The 18,185-nt window shown below is 43.9% G+C and overlaps 1 protein-coding gene across 3 annotated transcripts in view; it reads right to left on the bottom strand.

The window, feature by feature from the left end:
- Window positions 1-2,980: 2,980 nt before the first annotated feature.
- Window positions 2,981-18,185, bottom strand: part of BAZ1B (bromodomain adjacent to zinc finger domain 1B) — a 67,468-nt gene continuing 52,263 nt past the window's right edge. The window contains exons 14-20 of one of the 3 annotated variants that reach the window (XM_058569001.1): window positions 12,509-12,656; window positions 11,281-11,428; window positions 9,328-9,443; window positions 6,281-6,426; window positions 4,980-5,083; window positions 4,275-4,647; window positions 2,981-3,747 (exon numbers count right to left, since the gene is read on the bottom strand). In XM_058569001.1, the coding sequence (XP_058424984.1) occupies window positions 4,290-4,647; window positions 4,980-5,083; window positions 6,281-6,426; window positions 9,328-9,443; window positions 11,281-11,428; window positions 12,509-12,656 (1,020 nt within the window). In that variant the 3' untranslated portion in view covers window positions 2,981-3,747; window positions 4,275-4,289. The other 2 variants (XM_058569002.1, XM_058569003.1) reach the window with 2 other exon arrangements.

The following is an 18,185-nucleotide window of genomic DNA, read 5'->3' as shown; positions in this document are numbered from 1 at the left end:
CCACAGCCCAAGAAAAACGCCTCAGAAACCAATATGTGCTGGCCTGTGCATTGTGCACCCCGGCCCCTGCCCTCAGGGCTCTGGTGGCCCAGCATGTGGCTCTTCGGGGCAGCATGTCTGTGTGCCCATGTCCATCCGGGCTGAGCCTGTGCATGTGGTCTGAGCTTGTGCCTGGGAGGGCCCAGGTTAAGGGAACTTCTTAGCCCTGACCTCAATATTAGTTCCAGGGAAACAATCCCAAGTTCACAGGAGTCAGCAGGCAGGATCCTGACTGAGGTCAGCCTGAGGAGAGGCCCCAGGGGTCAGCAGCTGCTCTCACCCCTGGCTCCTGGTCCCACCCTGGAGGAAGCAGCTCCAGGACTTGGGGTAGGTGGGGGCAGTCCAGGGTGTAAAAAGGCCTGAAGGCCCTAGGCAGGGGTGGTCATGGCAGCAGTAACAGAAGGGCAACCTTTTCTTCCTACCTGGCTTGAGTTTCTCCCTCCATATCCTGCTAAGGAGACCCTGGCTCCCTAGCAAGCGGGAGACATGGTTTCCTAGTGGAAGAGGGACTGCCCCTGAGTGTCCCTGGTTGCTCTGGAATCCAGACACCACCTCACTGCCACCCTGACAGCATCCCCTCCCCAGAGACAGGGTTCCAGGAGAAAGAAGAGTAGGCGGGACGAGGCAGAGACCTCAGTTGATTCCAAAAGTAATGATTCAGAACCCTGTCCTCAGGAAAAAGTTCTCTTGTCCTCATTTGCAGTAGTCAACCCAAATTAGGTGGCTCACCCCAAGGTCACACCCCTGGTAGGGAGGACGGGGCTGAGATGGCTGAAAAAGACCAGGATATAGACACTAAATGAGGTGACATGGCCCCATAGGCACTATCCTAGTGTAGCCTAAGAAACCCACTTGAGGAACAGGACTTCACAGATGCGGGCTGGGAGCCCCGAGTCCAAATGTGATTGTGTAGAAACTGCTTAGAGGTAGCCCAGCTCCCTTTTCCAGAACTTAAGGGCCAAATTTTATTTGACCTTGGGGCAAACCACTTCCTCCCCTGCAGGACTGAAAATCCCCAAGTGCTCAGCACAGGCCTGGCTCGAAGCCCACACTCACCAAGGCCACAGAGCGAGTCAGTGGCAGAATCCACACCCAGGGCTTAGGTTTCTTCCCACTGACCTTCTGCTGTCCCCGATTCAGCTGGTCAGGAACTGGCAGTCTCACATCCCAGTACATGGGATTATGCAGTGGTGCTGAAACATCTTTGAATTTCATAGGCAGGTTGCCAGACAGCAGTGACTTATTCGAATCACCACTCTGACTTTATAAAAAATAAATGAAGCCATAAATAAAACAAGATTGGCTATGTGGTAGAATTGTTGAGACTGAATACCTAGTAATTCATTATAATTTTCACTCTCTTTTTGTGTATGTTTGAAATTTTCCTTGAAATGGGAGTGTTTTTTTTTTTAATTTTATTTATTTATTTGCCCCCAAAGCCCCAGTAGATAGTTGTACATCATAGTTGCACATCCTTCTAGTTGTTGTATGTGGGACGCAGCCTCAGCATGGCCAGAGAAGCGGCGCGTCGGTGCGTGCCTGGGATCCGAACCCCGGGCCGCCAGCAGCAGAGCACGCACACTTAACCGCTAAGCCACGGGGCCGGCCCTGGAAGGGTTTTAAAATGTCAAGAGTTCCTCCAAAATTAAGTGCTCAAGGACTACACAAATTACCATAGTGAAGCCTTAAAAAATACTTGCCCCTAATTCCTAAAAGTTTCAAATAAAATTTTGGGGGGTTTAGACAGAGACAAGGCTAGGAGAGGCTTGAAGGTCATGCTTCGATTACCCAGGGCATCAGAAATCTCTCCCGGAAGCAAAGAAACGCAGTAGATGGATCTGACTTGTGGTTAAAAAGATGAAGGCAGAGGGGCCGGCCCCATGGCAGTGGTTAAGTACGCGCGCTCCGCTACTGGCTGCCCGGGTTCGGATCCCAGGCGCACACCAGTGCACTGCTTGTCCCACCATGCTGAGGTGGCGTCCCACATACAGCAACTAGAAGGATGTGCAACTATGACATACAGCTATCTACTGGGGCTTTGGGGAGAAAAAGGGGAAAAAAGGAGGAGGATTGGCAATAGATGTTAGCTCAGGACCGGTCTTCCTCAGCAAAAAGAGGATTGGCATGGATGTTAGCTCAGGGCTAATCTTCCTCACAGACACACACAGACACACAGACGCACACACACACAGACGTGCGCACGCACACGCGCACACATGCACATGCACGCGCACGCGCGCACACACACACACACACGAAGGCAGAGATCCTCTCAAACCTGAAGAAGTGGTTCCGAGAGTCAACGGGAAACCAGCGCTTGGGACTGCCTATCCACTCCCACCATCAAGAGCACAAAGAAAGGTTCACCAGAATCGTTTCTTCTTTATAAACACAAGTACATAATGTTTATTTGAAATTCCAATTTATTACAAGTTTACCCTTTAATGGGGCCCTTCCTCCTTCAAGACCATTAAAAAACAACAAACATTTCAGGTGTCACTGAAGTGGGAACACGGGTTTCTCACTGTTAACAAGAACAGACTGGCTCTAGGGTAAAAAACAGAGGAAGGTGTTGGTGGCTGGGATTATGAAATTGTAACGTCAGTGCTAACTCCAAGCCTGTGGGAGAAGGGACGGTAAACCTAGCCAGCAGCACTGGAACAAATCCCTCAAGTCCCTGGGCGAGGAGGACAGGGACCACACCTTGAATTTTGATATTATGAGGGATTATTCTCAAGTTCTATGAGTTGCAATCCCCTTGGTGGACTTCTTTTCCCTTAATTTAAATAGGTACAGAAGAGCTTAGGTGCTCAAATTTTCCAAATTCAAAGTTGATAGAAAAGAAAATAAACCCTGTTTTGCATTTTTATCAAAATCTGCCATAAAAGGGAAAGATGACTACAAAGTTTTGCCTAAATCTAACTACTAGCGCTAGAGTCACTGTGGGAAGGGGCTATCTGAGCTTCTCCTCCCTTCCCTCCTCCCATCCCCCACTGACACTGACCACTGAAAGATTCACGTTCTCAGGGAGTTCCAAGTTTGTGGCCAGAACAGGCATGGACGGAGGCGGAAACAGCCACTAGGGGAGGCAGAGGGACACCCCTGTCCCCACCAGGTGCCACTGCCTGCCCTGATGAGCCTCCAACCCAACTTCTCTGAAGGAGAGAAGATGGGCTGAGGGAGGAGATGAGGCAAAGTAAAGCAAACACATTATCATATAAATTGTACTGTACATGTGCCAAAGCAAGATGACAGAAATATTTTACAAGATGTTCTTTATACAATATCACTGCTGAAACAAGCAACTTTTAATAACTAGAAAAGTCAATTTAAAAAAAATTAAACATTGAAATTCTTCCTGCTTTTCTTCTGCTCCCCTAAGAGCTTGTCTGGTATGTGGGTGGGCTGGGCTCCAACACCCCTCTGGCCAGATCCATCAAAGTAAAGGTTATATGCATGATTATAAGCAGGACTCCAGTCTCTAAGTGAAGTGCCTTAGGTTTGGTTTTGTTTTCGTTTTTTTTTTTTTTGGAGAGGCTGAAGTGGGGGTGGGAGTGGGGAGAGAGCTATCACAAAGAAGGGGAGGGGTAGTTGGGAATGACTCCAGGACATGTCCCTTTACTCTGCCAAGATCAACTCAAAAGACCACGACTGTTTCATGATGCTGGTGAATACAGAATTCTGTATGGCACTCACTGATACCGTCACCTGAGAGGGACAGGGAGGAAGAGACAGAGGGTGGGCTTAAAGAAACAAGACTGTGTATAAATATAGACTAAAAAAATCAACACTACCTTCCCAATTGGCCTGATTACCCTTGATCCTTCTACGTAATACAATAATCCCTCCCCTGGAGACCAGAGGGCTTGGCACTGCTTGGTGGCCAAAGTGGGAGAGACCTTAGGAAAGAAGAAAGGAAAAGGAATTGGGTTCACAAGAAAAGCGGTACCCTTAGACTCTTCTTGGAAACTCTCAGAAAGAGGGGTTTAGGCCATCTTCCACCCATAACATTTCTGGGCAGAGACCACCAACCCAGTTTTAGGCTCTCCAAAGAGCTCTGCTTGATTAACGCCCTATGGAGAGTTGTGGAAACACAGCACAAGCTTGGGATGACAGGCATTTCTGGACTCCCTGTGATCTCCCTTCCACGTTCTTCTCCATCTACCTACGTCTCTGGCCTCCCTCCCACCCTCCTTTGCTCTCTCCCTCGATTCCCCTAACTTCAGCTCCCTTACCAGGGCCCTGCCTCTCTATTTCTTCTGTCTTCGTCCCCTGGACTGTCCAATGGGTTCTGGCTCACTGTCCCCTTCATCTTCAGCAAGCCGATCGGGAAACTTCTTGCGTTTCCTACGGACATATGGGTGGCCAGGAAGGTGTTTATGCAACAGAGCCACCAGACACTGTTCTGTCTTCACCACGCAGTTTAGCACATGGCTGCCTTGGCAGTTGTAAAGCTCAGCATTGGTAAACACTTGCTTCAGGTCGGTAAGAAACTCCTGCACAGAGTGGTAGCTCCCACAGGAACATTTGTTCTGCATTGTCTGGAAGTCCATGGGGTGGGTGATCACGTCATAGTAGTCCTCAGCCTCATCTCTGGTCACGGGCTCCCTGTGGAGAAGAACCAAATGGAGATATTAGCACAGCAGTTGAATACAACTGACAGAAACCTTGTTATCAAACCACCAGCCACAGAATGCCCACTCCTGCTGAGATCAGCCAAGTAGCACGCATAGAGAAGGTGTGGTCACCTTGTACTAAGAGCTGTCTCTATCAGTTTGGGAAGCTAATTCACCTGCTACTGAGACATGTCCTGAAAGGAAGGATCAGGGTTGTTCCTAGGGGTTCAGCTTACCGCCCCCTTAGCCAGCTGCCTTATTTGAATGCTCTTAGAACCTACAAGGTTGGTCCTACTTCTCTGTGCTTGAGGACACAAAGCTCACCTGAAGGGCCAGCTGAAGCGGTACTTCACAATCTTGTGGAGGATCTCTTCACACTTCTGCAACTCCAAGCTTTGCCTCCGGGAGCTCCGCTTGGTCTGAAGCACCTGGCACCAAAGAATGAAGACATGTTATTATAGGTCCGAGAGAAAAAGAAGAGTAGACAAGGCAGAAAATGTACATATCTACCTAAGAAAAAAAAAGAAAAGAAAAAAAGAGTTCAACCATTTTCTTGGAGCAGAGACGGTCAAAATCATCTGACATTCCAGTCAGGGAGCGCTCTTGGCGAGGGGGCAAGCATCTTCCCATCAGCCCCCTTGCCTCCTCCCTGGTGGATGGCGATCAAAGAAGCAGGGAGCAGGCAGCAGTTGCTGTATTACAGCAGTCCTGCTAGAGGTCAGCTAAAGAGGGCCACTGTCAACAGGACACTAGCCCTCTGAGAGCAGATGGACCTGGGATTATGGTAACACCGTAGATGAGTATAAACAAGCAACTGCAGAAAACCAGATGGGTTACGGGGACCACCAGCAGCCAATTTTGTGGGGGTGGAGTGTCTGAAGGAAGAAAAGCAAGAGGTAAAATGCCGTTCCTGGGCTCTCTGCCGCAGGCATGTGGGAAGTAAGCGGCAACAGAGAAAGGGGGTGGGGCCTCCCCTGCAGGTAGCCATGACAGCCCGTGACTCACAGCGGAAGGAGAGCCCCGGAATTGAAGGAGTCAGGGCTGGGCAAGCAGGAGGACCTCTCAAGGCCCTGTGAGCTTCCTAATGGCTTGCTTTATGCCCCCAACCCACCCCTAACCCCAATCTGATTGTGTCAAAACAAGCAAGTTTAAGAGCCTCTTTTGTTCTTTAAAGCTCAAGTAAAATCTAAAGCAAAACCATTACAATTACATTTGCTGAGGAGCAGAGGAGAGGGTAACGTCCCTCCCATAACAACTGTCAGCGAAAGACCCAGGAGTAAGTGAGGCTCCAAATTGCTGACATTCCCACAACAGAGACCCAACCCCTCTGAGCCACTGGAGACATATGGATACTATTTTAAAATCCTTAATAAGTCGAGGGCTGCCTGTTAAGCAGAGGACACAACGCTTGCAGGCTACAGCAGGAGAATGCCGGACATAGCTGTTCCTGGAGGACCTGCTGCCTCCATCTGCCTACAGGCCCACCCATCTGCCTAATCAGCGTCCAAAGTTAGGGAGGAGGGAGGAGAGGGGGAGGCTCCCACCTGTCGCCTGATGAATTCCTAATGCTGGAGTGTGGGATAAGAAACAGAAACACCCGAGAGAGGACAATAAAGAATTCTTACCAGCTCATCAACCTCAGCATCGTCCACAGGTGGTGCCTTCGGCTGAGACCTCCTGGTAGGATGCGGCTTCTTACCTGGTCGTCGGCCTGGCCTTGCCACAGGGGGGATGACACCCTGCTTGCCCCGGACAGTCTTTCGAGGTCTCACTGAAATAAAAAATACGGATTCAGAGCAGAACAACTGAGGATAAAGGGAGCATGTCTATGGAATGAGGAGATCATCTGGACGAGCAAAGCGAGTGCTTCCTTTGCACGTTATCAAGTGCTCTTGCTGTTTATCTCTTGTCCTACCTAACAGCACACTTTAAAAGCAGCAGAAGTAGATGAAGAATAGATACCTTTCCTCAACTGCAAAAACCTTTTAAAAAGAGTCTCTTCAGAAGGCCAGTTCCTTCAATATGTCTATCCTCTGCCCCCACCCTGTTCAGTTACTCCCAGAATGAGGCCCTTCAAGAGTCAGTTGTAAACTGACTCACTCAGGAGGAGAGGCCATTTGCTAATAAGTCTGCCTGGAATTCCGGCAGCCCAAGCTCAGCCTCAGAGAGTGCGTATGAGATAGAACCGTAGAAGAGATCCTGTTTCATGATTCCCAGAGTTATCCTACACTCACCATCACAATCTTTTCAGAGAAAAATCAATACTTATGTGAAGTACTTATGTGAAGTATTCGTCATTGAATCCCACTTCGGATTTAGCCCCAAGTCCTGCTTTCTTACATTTCTGAAAACCCTAGACGGTCGGCCAGGCCACTGCCCAGGATCCCCAAAGAGAATAAAGAATACAAAGGCACTTGGGGCCGGCCCCGTGGCTTAGCAGTTAAGTGCGCGCGCTCCACTACTGGCGGCCCGGGTTCAGATCCTGGGCGCGCACCAACACACTGCTTCTCCGGCCATGCTGAGGCCACGTCCCACATGCAGCAACTAGAAGGATGTGCAACTATGACACACAACTATCTACTGGGGCTTTGGGGGGGGGGGGGAGGAGGATTGGCAGTGGATGTTAGCTCAGAGCCAGTCTTCCTCAGCAAAAAGAGGAGGATTAGCATGGATGTTAGCTCAGGGCTGATATTCCTCACAAAAAAAAAAAAAAAAGAATACAAAGGCACCAAAGACTACCGTGTCTCAGGTTTAGAACAGGTGCTCAATGTCAGACAAACCAACATTCCTCAATATGTCCTCAGGGAGCAATGCTCCATAAGGATTAGCTCAAGGCTTCTCCACTAAGCAAATTTTCCTTAGAAAGTAGGGAGGTGACATTTGGACAGAGATAGGGGTATACAGAGGCAATGATATAAAGAATCAATAAACAATGTTTTATACTCTACTTCTGAACCATGATGACCCTTTATTGGCTATTTTAGGGTCTCTAAGCTCAAGACCAGATTAGGAAGAGAAAGTAAGAATCTGATGCCACAGAGGAAACTCAGGATGCTAGGGACAGCCACCAACCCAGGGCCTTGAGTTACACTAAAGAACTACATCTTTGGTGGCCTAAAAAAAAAGGCAGAGTAGACAAAGGGCTCTGAAGTACCAAATAATTTCTAGATCGTTTTGGCAGACAAGGCCCTAGAAACCCAGAGGGAACAATTCCTTGGAAAGAGAGCAATAACTCAGAAGTATAAAGCAAGTACTTTGAAAACAAACAAAATCAGTACATTGCTATATTTAGAATCTATTCCTAGACAACCGTGCATCCAAATCATGACTCTCTGGCCAGCAGACAATAGTCTCTGTCATGCAGGGTTAATGGACTACTTGTCTCCTTACCCTGGATACCTGGGAAATCATGCCCAGTGAACAAACAAAAGGAGCCCTATGGGAATAAGAGAAATTAAGGTGTCCCAAATTAAAACACTGCAGGATTGGGGAGATGGGAGCAGGTGTCCAGGCCCAAAGCCCTCAGGTTTTGGCAGCACCACTGCAGTAAGACACTGGTCATGCCAAACATCCTCTCTCCTTATATCAAGTACGATTGTTCAGAATGCTATGATGTTGAGGACTATACCATCTCTCCAAAAGTTCCCCAAAATCTTTATCTGTGGTCTCTTTTACTAACCTACAAAGACGGGTACATTTTGCAAAGAGGGAGGCTCTTAAAAGGCTAGCCTGTAGAACTTTAGGTTTAACCACCAAAATTTGACAAGACTCTCAACGACTCACAAAAAATGAACATGAGAGTAAGAGTAAACAAGGTAAGCATAAATGATGAGGCTCTTTTTTCCCTACTGGCATCTAGTAAGAAACAAAGCTGTGGGGCCGGCCCAGTGGCGCAGCGGTTGAGTTCACACGTTCTGCTTCAGTGGCCCAGGGTTCGCCGGTTCGGATCCTGGGCACGGACCCACTCACGGCTCATCAAGCCATGCTGAGGCAGCGTCCCATATAGAAGAGCTACAACTCTGCAACTATGATACACAACTATGTCCTGGGGCTTTGGGGAGGAAAAAGAAAAAGAAGACGACTGGCAACAGATGTTAGTGCAGGGCCGATCTTCCTCAAAAAAAAAAAAAAAAGAAAGAAAGAAAGAAACAGATCTGTACCTTCCTAGCAACTATCCTAAGCCATGGAAAAACCAGTCTTCTCCTTTCAAAGTAACAAAGTGACAACCCTGCACACTATAGGGAAGAGAAAATCACTGTAACCAGAGGAAAAACTACTACCAAGAAAGGACCAGTGCACCAGAGGCCAAGAGAACTGTTAGACATGGCAGTGGGCCTAGACCTTCCTTACCCGTTGTCCCCACACACCAAGGGGTTCAGAACCAGCAGACTTGTCATAAACATACTCGGAGCCTTGAATGCCACTAAATCTTGGACTAAGTGGATCTGCCATAGGTTGATGTTCTTGACACCAAGACACCCAACCTCCTACTAGGAAGGTGGTTAAATGGCACCTTGAAAACCCATTTAAAACCATGGCAGCGGAGTCACTCCCAGCCACAACATGTGAGAAAAGGAAGATGGCGTGATGGTAACACTGTGTATCTACTGCCAACCCAGTCTTCTCAGTTAGCTTGGAAGATGGTGAGGTCAACTATCAAGGCAATACTTACATCGCAAACCCGCCACCTCATAATCTTCTTCTTCCTCCTCCTCTTCTTCCTCTTCTTCCTCTTCATCGCTCTCATCATTTTCACTGTCCTCAGAGGCAGACTCTTCAGTATAATTCCTGTGGGGAGGAAAGAGCATGTAGGAAACACGGTTCTAGGCCAAAGTAGTCCTAGAAAGGATAAAGTCCCACAGGGGGCCCAGCAACTTTTTCCTCTTCACAGACTAAACAGATCTGATGATGAGGGGAGGGAACCTGAATCTAGGCCAGGACACAGGAAACAGAATGAAAACTTAAGCTTCTACAGCATGCCTCTTCCAGCAGGCCCCAAATGCTTTGGATAAGACACCAATGGCAACAGAAATCAAGACCAAAATGCAATCCCACCCCTCCTCACACAAAACAATACAAAACTCTATTCCTTTTATCTCACAAAAACAGCCAGATAATGTAACATTTCAGGTATTAAAAGCTGTCCCCAACTCTGGGGTGGACTGAAAGGATAAACAGCCCAGACAGGTGTTACTCCACCTTGATGGCCCCCTTCCAGGAGCTGAAACAGCTTGCAGATGACCATAACATCAAAGCAATGGTAATCCCAGCTCAGAACAGCTGGTCCAAAGCCCCACCATTTCAGGGTGGCGTGCCTCATCTCTCTAAGTGTAGCTGGAATGAAGTGAGAAATAACCGAGTAATACTGTTAGGTGGGATCAGGATCAAACAGCTTTGCCCTTTCAAAGAGAGAACAAGCCAGAGTGCCTATAAGCTGCCCTTTTACAACCTTAAATTTCAACGTGGAAAACAACGGTATTAACTTGGCAAAATGGAGGAGTCTCCTCTTTAAGAGGCCGTGTGTTTGGCCTTATTCGGATTGGAGTGAAGAACAAAGCACCACCTCCACTTTCAGGGCACTAACAATCTCATGGGAAGACAGTCACGTATAAAACTAACCATAAAGGCAAGAGGCACCAAATACTGTTTTAGAGATCAAAAGCTCACTTGGAACACAGAGGAGGAACAATTAATCTTAAGGATGTACAGATATTTCAAAAAAGCAGTGAAATTTTAGGTAGGCCATGGGCAGTCTACCCAGGTGGGAGTGCCAGGGAGAGGAAATATTCCCAGCTGGGAAGAAAGCACAAGAGGCAAGGATGCATAATGAACAGTCTGTAACAGGCACACAAATATGGGAACAAAGGCTCATAAAACATAGGCTAGTACTGCATACTAAGAGTCTCAAGAGTTAGGGTAGGGAGTCTGGACTTTATTCTAGAGGCAATGAAAAGATTAAAGTTTTTGAAGATAGTGACATGAGCAGATCTCTGCCTTATGTAAAGCATTCTGGTATCACCACAAAAGCTGGATGGACAAGAGGGGAAAAGACATGAGGTAAGGAGCTGAGAAACCACTGAAGGGATGTAGGAGGTAAGAGATGTAGGAAGGCCAAATGACAGCAGGGACCATGGAGAATGGACAGTACGAGACCGACTCATAAGACTTCTGGACACTGAATTGAAAACATCTGGCAAATCAATGAATATGGAAGATGAGGGAGAGGAAGATGTCCAAGGTGACACCAAAGTTCTAATCACGATAAGGAAAGAAAACAATAGGTGTGGGTAATGAAGGTAATGAGTTTCAGGACTTTTAAGCATTGGGTGGTTGCAGAAGTAATCACAAATTAAGAAGTGGGCAAAATGGAAGCAAAAGGCAGAGGGAGATATATTGTTATTTGAGAAGAAGGTTTGATCAAGGAGATACAGAACACGGCTGGTAGTAAAAACTAGAAGTGTCAACATTAAGCTAAAATTAAATCAGAGCCCTTTGAACTCCTATTATAATACCTTAAATGATCAGACTCTGTACCCAAAGATGAACTTACAACTCTTTAGAGTTTGAATAACTGAAACTTAATTATAACATTTATTCATTTGCTTTTAAAAGAAGAAATTCTCACCTGCCACGGGAGTTGCGCCTGGCAGTAGCAGGCTGGCAAGCTGGGCATTGCCACTCACCATCTGGTACTTCATAGAGGGCCGGCCTCAGACAAAACAGGTGGAAGGCTTTATTACACTCATCACACAAGATCAGTTTGTCATCCTCACCTGCAAGGAGATCAACTTGTATAGCAGTGTCGGGAGCATGGCAACAGTCAAGGAGTTGTAAGAAAGAGCTGCTCACCCTCAATTAACACCATGGAAGAACAAACATTCTAGTATACCCCTCTTTTGTTAAATGCAGTCATTTTCTGAAAAGAAATACAGCATAAACTAGACTATAAGTAATTTAGGGCTCAGGTCTTCTGACTTACAACCCCAAATCTACCCAAGGCTAGGACAGGACAGTTAACATTTAACTAAGAGGTAGCAAAAACCAGGTGACAGCAGGAAATTTTGCTGCTCCTCTCCCACTAAGAAACGAATCCCCCATGATGTATTACATTTCTGCTCTTCTGCCTCCCCGACCCCGCAAACTATTCACAACTCATATCTGATATGGTTCTCTTAAACCGTTCACTTTCCCTACATTTGAAAATACACCAAACCAACTTGACATAGTCATATTTCTCCTCTCCAACCTTCATTCTAAATCAGTTTTTAGAGCAACTGAATGATTTTACATATGTCTTTTCATCCTTGGGAATTAAGTCCTAACAATTCACAAAATAACTTCAGCCACTGAGAAGTCAATCACTGGCAGGATTTTCCCCATGAAGTTTCTTTTACACATATGGGCTCTGAAAGCTCTCAGCATTCAACAGTCCCAAATGTCTTGCTCTGTAGGACTCAGTGCTGGAAGGCCCAACCTGAGTGTTCTTCACAATGCACAAATACTGCCCTCTGCTGGTGGCACCAGTCTTACTTCATGGATGACTAAAACTCAGAGATGATAAAAAGAGATTCAAAATTTTAGGTTAACTAATTTTGCTCCCTGTGGAAAATTTAAAGATTAGAGAGTACAACTGCTCTTATTTCATACTCAAAATTGAGGAACAAAGGGCCTGCTTTGATTTGTTCGAATGTGATTTAAAAGACCAGCATTTTATAGACTTTCAGGAAAAGGTAAAATTTGTCCCACCACATTAAAAAATGGTGTACATAGAATTCTTTAGGGGAGAAAAGATCTTAGGAATGAAAGTCCTAGTCACTAATACACTCAGATAAGCAACTTTGATCTAAATATACCTTTCTTTCGACAAACTTTGCATCTAGCATTTTCTGCTGACATATCCCACTTGATACAGGCATCAAGCATCCCAAGTAGAACATGCATTCTGGAAAAGGTCTGAGCTTCACGGATTGCTGTCTTCCATTTTTCCAGAGCAGATGCAACCTAAACAGAAACCAAACCAGGCCAGTATTACTACAATGACCTCAAAGACATGAAATGTGGATTTTTCATGTAATACCGGCAGTATACACAGAGAGGACTAGGAATAGGTAAAGATACAACAGAATTCTGAGTACATTTACCTCCTAGAGCTCCTCCAGTCTAATCCATTTATCTTACAGAAGAAATCAAGGCTCTGAAGGGTGAAAAAAACTTGCCAGAGGTCACACAAAGAATTAAAGGGGAGAAATGACTAGAGATAGGTCTTTTCTAGTGAAATCCACTTAAAGATTCCATATCATTTAAATGTAGGAACACTTGTGCAAATGCTAGGATGCAACAATGTCATGCAGCTAATAAAACTTCAGTTAATGAGATCATCAGTTTCTACACTAATATGTGCCACAATCCCAGATTACAGGGCCTAGAAATAGTAAATAATATCTATACAGCATTCTACAATCCTTAAAAGTGTTAAGTACTGATAGGAAATATTCCTCTTGACTTTATCACCAACTTCTAACTTAAGTGAAAATGTCAGAGTCCCAAGAGTTAGCCCGACTTCATTCTGGGCAGTTACTCTCAGCATAACCTGCACTGCCTCCTCTCATCATCAGAAAATGCAAATTAATTTAGAATTAGCCAAGCAAAACATAGATAGGATGGAGGAAAATATAATCAGACATTTCAATGGTAAACACAACCCTCTCTCCTATAAAATATACATTCTAAGGAGGAACAGAAATGCCATTTTAAGAAGACACATTTATTTGTATTACTGTTTTATTAGCCAAAAGGTGATTTTTTGGATGTTTTCAGACTGCTTCTTGCCTAAATAATTAGGTGAGCATCCACGTAAACAAATGCCAAAATAGGGGCTATCATTCTCAGACAGTCAGAAAATACAACAGACATGGACAAGGTAAAGCTTAGGCAACACACCAGAAGCTGAGAAGCAAGGTTATCTTATTATCATCTACCTTGTGGAGGTCATATTGCTTAACTCAGTCATGGCAGAACTAATGTTAAGGTAGCAATGACTGCTACTTTTACAACCATTACAACTTGGCTAGCTCTAGCTAACTGACAACACCACTGATGGATGCTCTGGCCTAGGCAAAGAGGTCTATTTTAAGTAATATAGTCTTCCTCCTATAGGAAGTTAGCCCGAAAGGCCACAGGCTTTAAAAGTAGAGCTGCTAAGGGCCCGAGATCGTTGAGCTGCTCCTGAAGCTGCGGTGTGAGGGCTGAGGGAGGGAAATAAAGGCTGTCTTCTCTCTTTCTTATAGATAGAGAACCACAGAGAGCCTTGTATGTGTAAATTTATGAATAACAAGGCTAAGCAATAATAAACACACCAAAAAATCTATTTAAACGGCTGCTAAATGTTCTAGTGGAAACTGACTCACTCCTCACTCCAACCTCCACTGTAGGTATTTCAACAACTGCCTTCGAAATTTCCTTCCTTCCTCTTCAGAGCTCCTCGGTAAAATGTGAGGTCCACAATCACAGCTGCCTTGCTGGTCTTCTCCCCTGATGTAATGGAGAGCTGACATACAGATACCACACATTCTCTTATTGTACTAACAACCCAAATCTCTTCAATGGAATATAAATTTTAAAATTTTAGGTTCCATTCTTAAAAAAAGTGCTACTGAGAACAGGCAGCGCATGGCCAAAATGGGCTTTGCTGTCCTCTAGTGGCAAGTGAGATGCACACAAGTATTCAAGAAAAAGTCATAGCATAAAGTACTGCTTTTTACTTATTTCCTACCTATAAATTATAAAATGTGAGCACTCAACAGCTCATCTGGCCTCATTAAAATAAAACAACTGAAAGATATCTTGGAAATAAGGTTATTTAACCTCATTTTTAAAACAGATTTATTGATATAATTTATACATTAACAAGTTTACCTTGTAAAGTGTACAGTCAATAGTTTTTCATATATTTGCAGAGCTGTGCAACTATCAACATAATCTTAATTTTATAACATTTTCATCACCCCAAAAAGAAACACTGTACCCATTTGCAGTCATTCCCCATTCCCTACCTTAACCCACTCACTTCCACTGCCCTAGGCAATCATTAATCTACTCTTGGTCTATAGATTTGCCTATTCTGGACATTTCATATAACATGTGGCCTTTTGTAACTGGCTTCTTTTATTGAGCATAATATTTTCTAAGTTCATCCACCTTGTAGCATGTAACAGTACTTCACTCTATTTTAATTGCTGAACAATATCCATTGTATGGATATATCACATATTGTTTACCCATTCATCAGCTGAGGGACATATGGATTGTTTCCATTTTTGGCCATTTTGAGTAATACTGCTATGAACATTTGCGTAACATTTGTTTATTACTTTTTGTGGAAAGAAAGTTTGCCCAAGGTCTCAGAGTAATTTAGGGCCAGGTCTCCTTCAGTTCTCCAGATCCCCAATCCAATGCTCTTGGCATTATACATACTGGATAACCATTAGCATCCTGTTGTTATCCATTGAGTTATCCATCTAGAACAACCTAGACTCCAACCAGCCTCTAATTTTCAGGGCAAAAATATTTAGCACTCAAGATATGAAAAAACATCCTGTTTTCGTCCCATTGCACAAAATTCCAAACAGTTCAGCACGTTAAAAAAAACAAAAACACAAAACCCCCACCATATTCAAGACAGTGTTTTAAAAAAAAGATAATTAGCAGCAAGATAAAGTTTTGATATTCAACACTGGTGGCATCCAGTAAATGCTCTCTGTCTTGCGGTGCTGAGGTTAGGCACACTACTCTGATGTACAGTTCAATTTCTCTAGCATGTTTAAATAAAGTTGTTCCCTAGTTAGAAGTGAAAATAATAGAATCAGCGGGGAGCCAACTTATATGCAAGTAACCATTAACTCCTTTACTTTTACTAACAGTAAAAAGGTAGTATCATATCTTGGCCAGGATATAATGAGGCATCAGACCACATTCTTCCACAAAAGAACATTTAAAACGGAAAAACAGATAATCAGGTTCTCAAAACAAATGCATCCAAAGTAAAGAGGGAGCCTAACAGAACCCAGGATTTTGCCAAATCATACTACACCTTTCTCATTTAATGCAAGAAAATGAAATAAGCATTAAATATTTTAAATCATTGACTATTACAAGATGGGATTTGAGAGATAATTTACTTTTAAAAATAAGGAAACCGAAGCCCAGATTAGAGACTGATACTAGCTCATGCAACAACTTAGCACCTGCTGAAAAACCCCTGGCCTGTGCTAAGTGGAAACCTTCAAAGCAAAGGACAGCAGAAAATTTCAGAGCCACGGCAAAGTTGACCTCTGGTGGGGAACTGCGGGGCATAATGCCATTTTAATGGAGAACACTGTTGAACTACTTAGTAGGCAACCAAATTGATTTTCCAAGAAACTCCTCCATGCTTTCGATTTGTGTACTATGTGTCTGGGCCCCAAGGTTAAACCTTCAAAGTGCTCATATTTTCCTCCCCAATTAAGCTAAGAATCAAGTCTCCCATGACAAGCTAAAAAGAGGTTACTTCACTATGGGGTTGAGTTTTACTAAAAAAGAACTTAATGAGAATTCTACAGCTACTAGTTCCTAATAAGAAAATGTTACCAGTAAAGAAATGGCAAGGAAAGATCACATCAAGAGATTCTTCTGTATAGAACTGAGTTAAAAACAAAACCCATGTAGTACTCAGCAAAGCTAAAACTTACGCCTAACAAGAAGACATTTAGACCTCATCTAGAAGGTTACCTGGATGTTAGATGGCTATTTAAAAGGAACACAGAGGAAGGCGAGAACTAAACCCCAGTAAGATAACGACATATGTGCGAAGCCTCTGAGTTTACATCATGAATTATTAGTTAAATCTTTATCTAACTGAATCTTAGTTCTCTGATCTGCTTACCTCTTACCCAAAATGATCTTCCTTGTACCACGTATCACCTTTGACCTCAGGAACAAACTTGGGGGGAACATGACAACTGTGTACAAATATCCGAGGAGCTGTAGAGTATAAACTCCCTCTGTGTAAACTCAGAGGGCAAAACAAGGACCAGCCATCAATGACTAGAAGGCCAATTTCAGCTCAAATTAACAAAGCCTATGCCCCTTTGCCATGACCTGATTAATTTCTACTTACTCTACAAAACCCAGCAGATACATTCTCCCCTCTGGGTAGTTTTCTCTATTTGCGCTAGGTATCCCTCACAGGTGAGCGAGTACTGCTCTCTCTCATCAGTACCTACCACACTATTATAACCATCTCTCACCCTCAAACTAGTTTTTTGAGGGCAAACACTTCTGGCTTCTACTCCTCACTATAACCTCCAGACTAACCACACTGACTGACAGAGGCAAGCCTTTACCAGATGCTTGTAAAAGGAAGAAAAGAGGAAGGGGGAGAGAGAAATAAAAAATACGGGAAAGTATTCCACTGGCTAATGGCTGGGACTTCTCCCTTAAGGTAGTGTTTTTAAATTCTTTTCTTCACAAGTAATCTTAAGCAGAAATCTAATATACAAAACAGAAAAAAACGGAGCTGCTAATTATTCCAATAAAGAAAAGCTGGAAACAACATAATGTTCGTTAGTAAGGAATTGAGATGTTAAAAAAACAAACATAGGGGCCGGCCCAGTGGCAAACCAGTTTGCACACTCCACTTCGGTGTCCTGGGGTTTGCTGGTTCCGATCCTGGTCGCGGAGTGACACATCGCTCATCAAGCCATGCTGAAGCTGCGTCCCACATAGAGCAACCAGAGCATCTAGAAGGATGTACAACTATGACATACAACTATCTACCGGGCTTTGGGGAGAAAAAAGGAAAAAAAGGAGGAAGATTGGCAACAGCTGTTAGCTCAGGGCCACTCTTACTCAAAAAAAACCAAACAAACATAGTATCAGGTAGATCTATATGGACAGACAGGGAGAGAGGATAAATGCCCAGGATATGTTGATGAGTGAAAAATTGCACAACATTACACAGAGGATTCCATTCTGTAAAACTCCAACAAAATTATCTTTGTATTTACACAGAAAACTATTAAAGAGAGATATCCCTGGGGAGTGAAACTAGGGTGGGAGTTGTTTCATATTTTACCTATGTCTCACATTTGATTTACTTACAAAGAGCATGCTACTTTTAAAATTTTAAAAACAGAAAACTGGATATCTATATGAAAAAAATGAAGCTGGACTCTTACTTTATCTACAAAAATTAACTCAAAATGGATTAAAGATCTAAATGTAAAAGCTAAAACAAAAAACTTGTAGAAGAAAACACAGGGGAAAAGCTTCATGATACTGGATTTGTCAATAATTTCTTGGAGATGACACCAAAAGCAGAGGCAACAAAATAAAAAATAGGTAAGCTGAACGTCATCAAAATTTAAAACTTTTATGCATCAAAAGACACTATTAATAGAATGAAAAGGCAGCTCACAGAATGGGGGAACATATTTGCAAATCATATATCTGATAAGGGATTAATAACCAGAACATATAAAGAACCCATTCAAC

This window comes from Diceros bicornis, chromosome 26 (genome assembly GCF_020826845.1).
Source record: "Diceros bicornis minor isolate mBicDic1 chromosome 26, mDicBic1.mat.cur, whole genome shotgun sequence".
Taxonomy (NCBI): Eukaryota; Metazoa; Chordata; class Mammalia; order Perissodactyla; family Rhinocerotidae; genus Diceros; species Diceros bicornis.
Note: the sequence above shows the minus strand (reverse complement) of the source record. Positions and strands in the feature narration are given on the sequence as shown.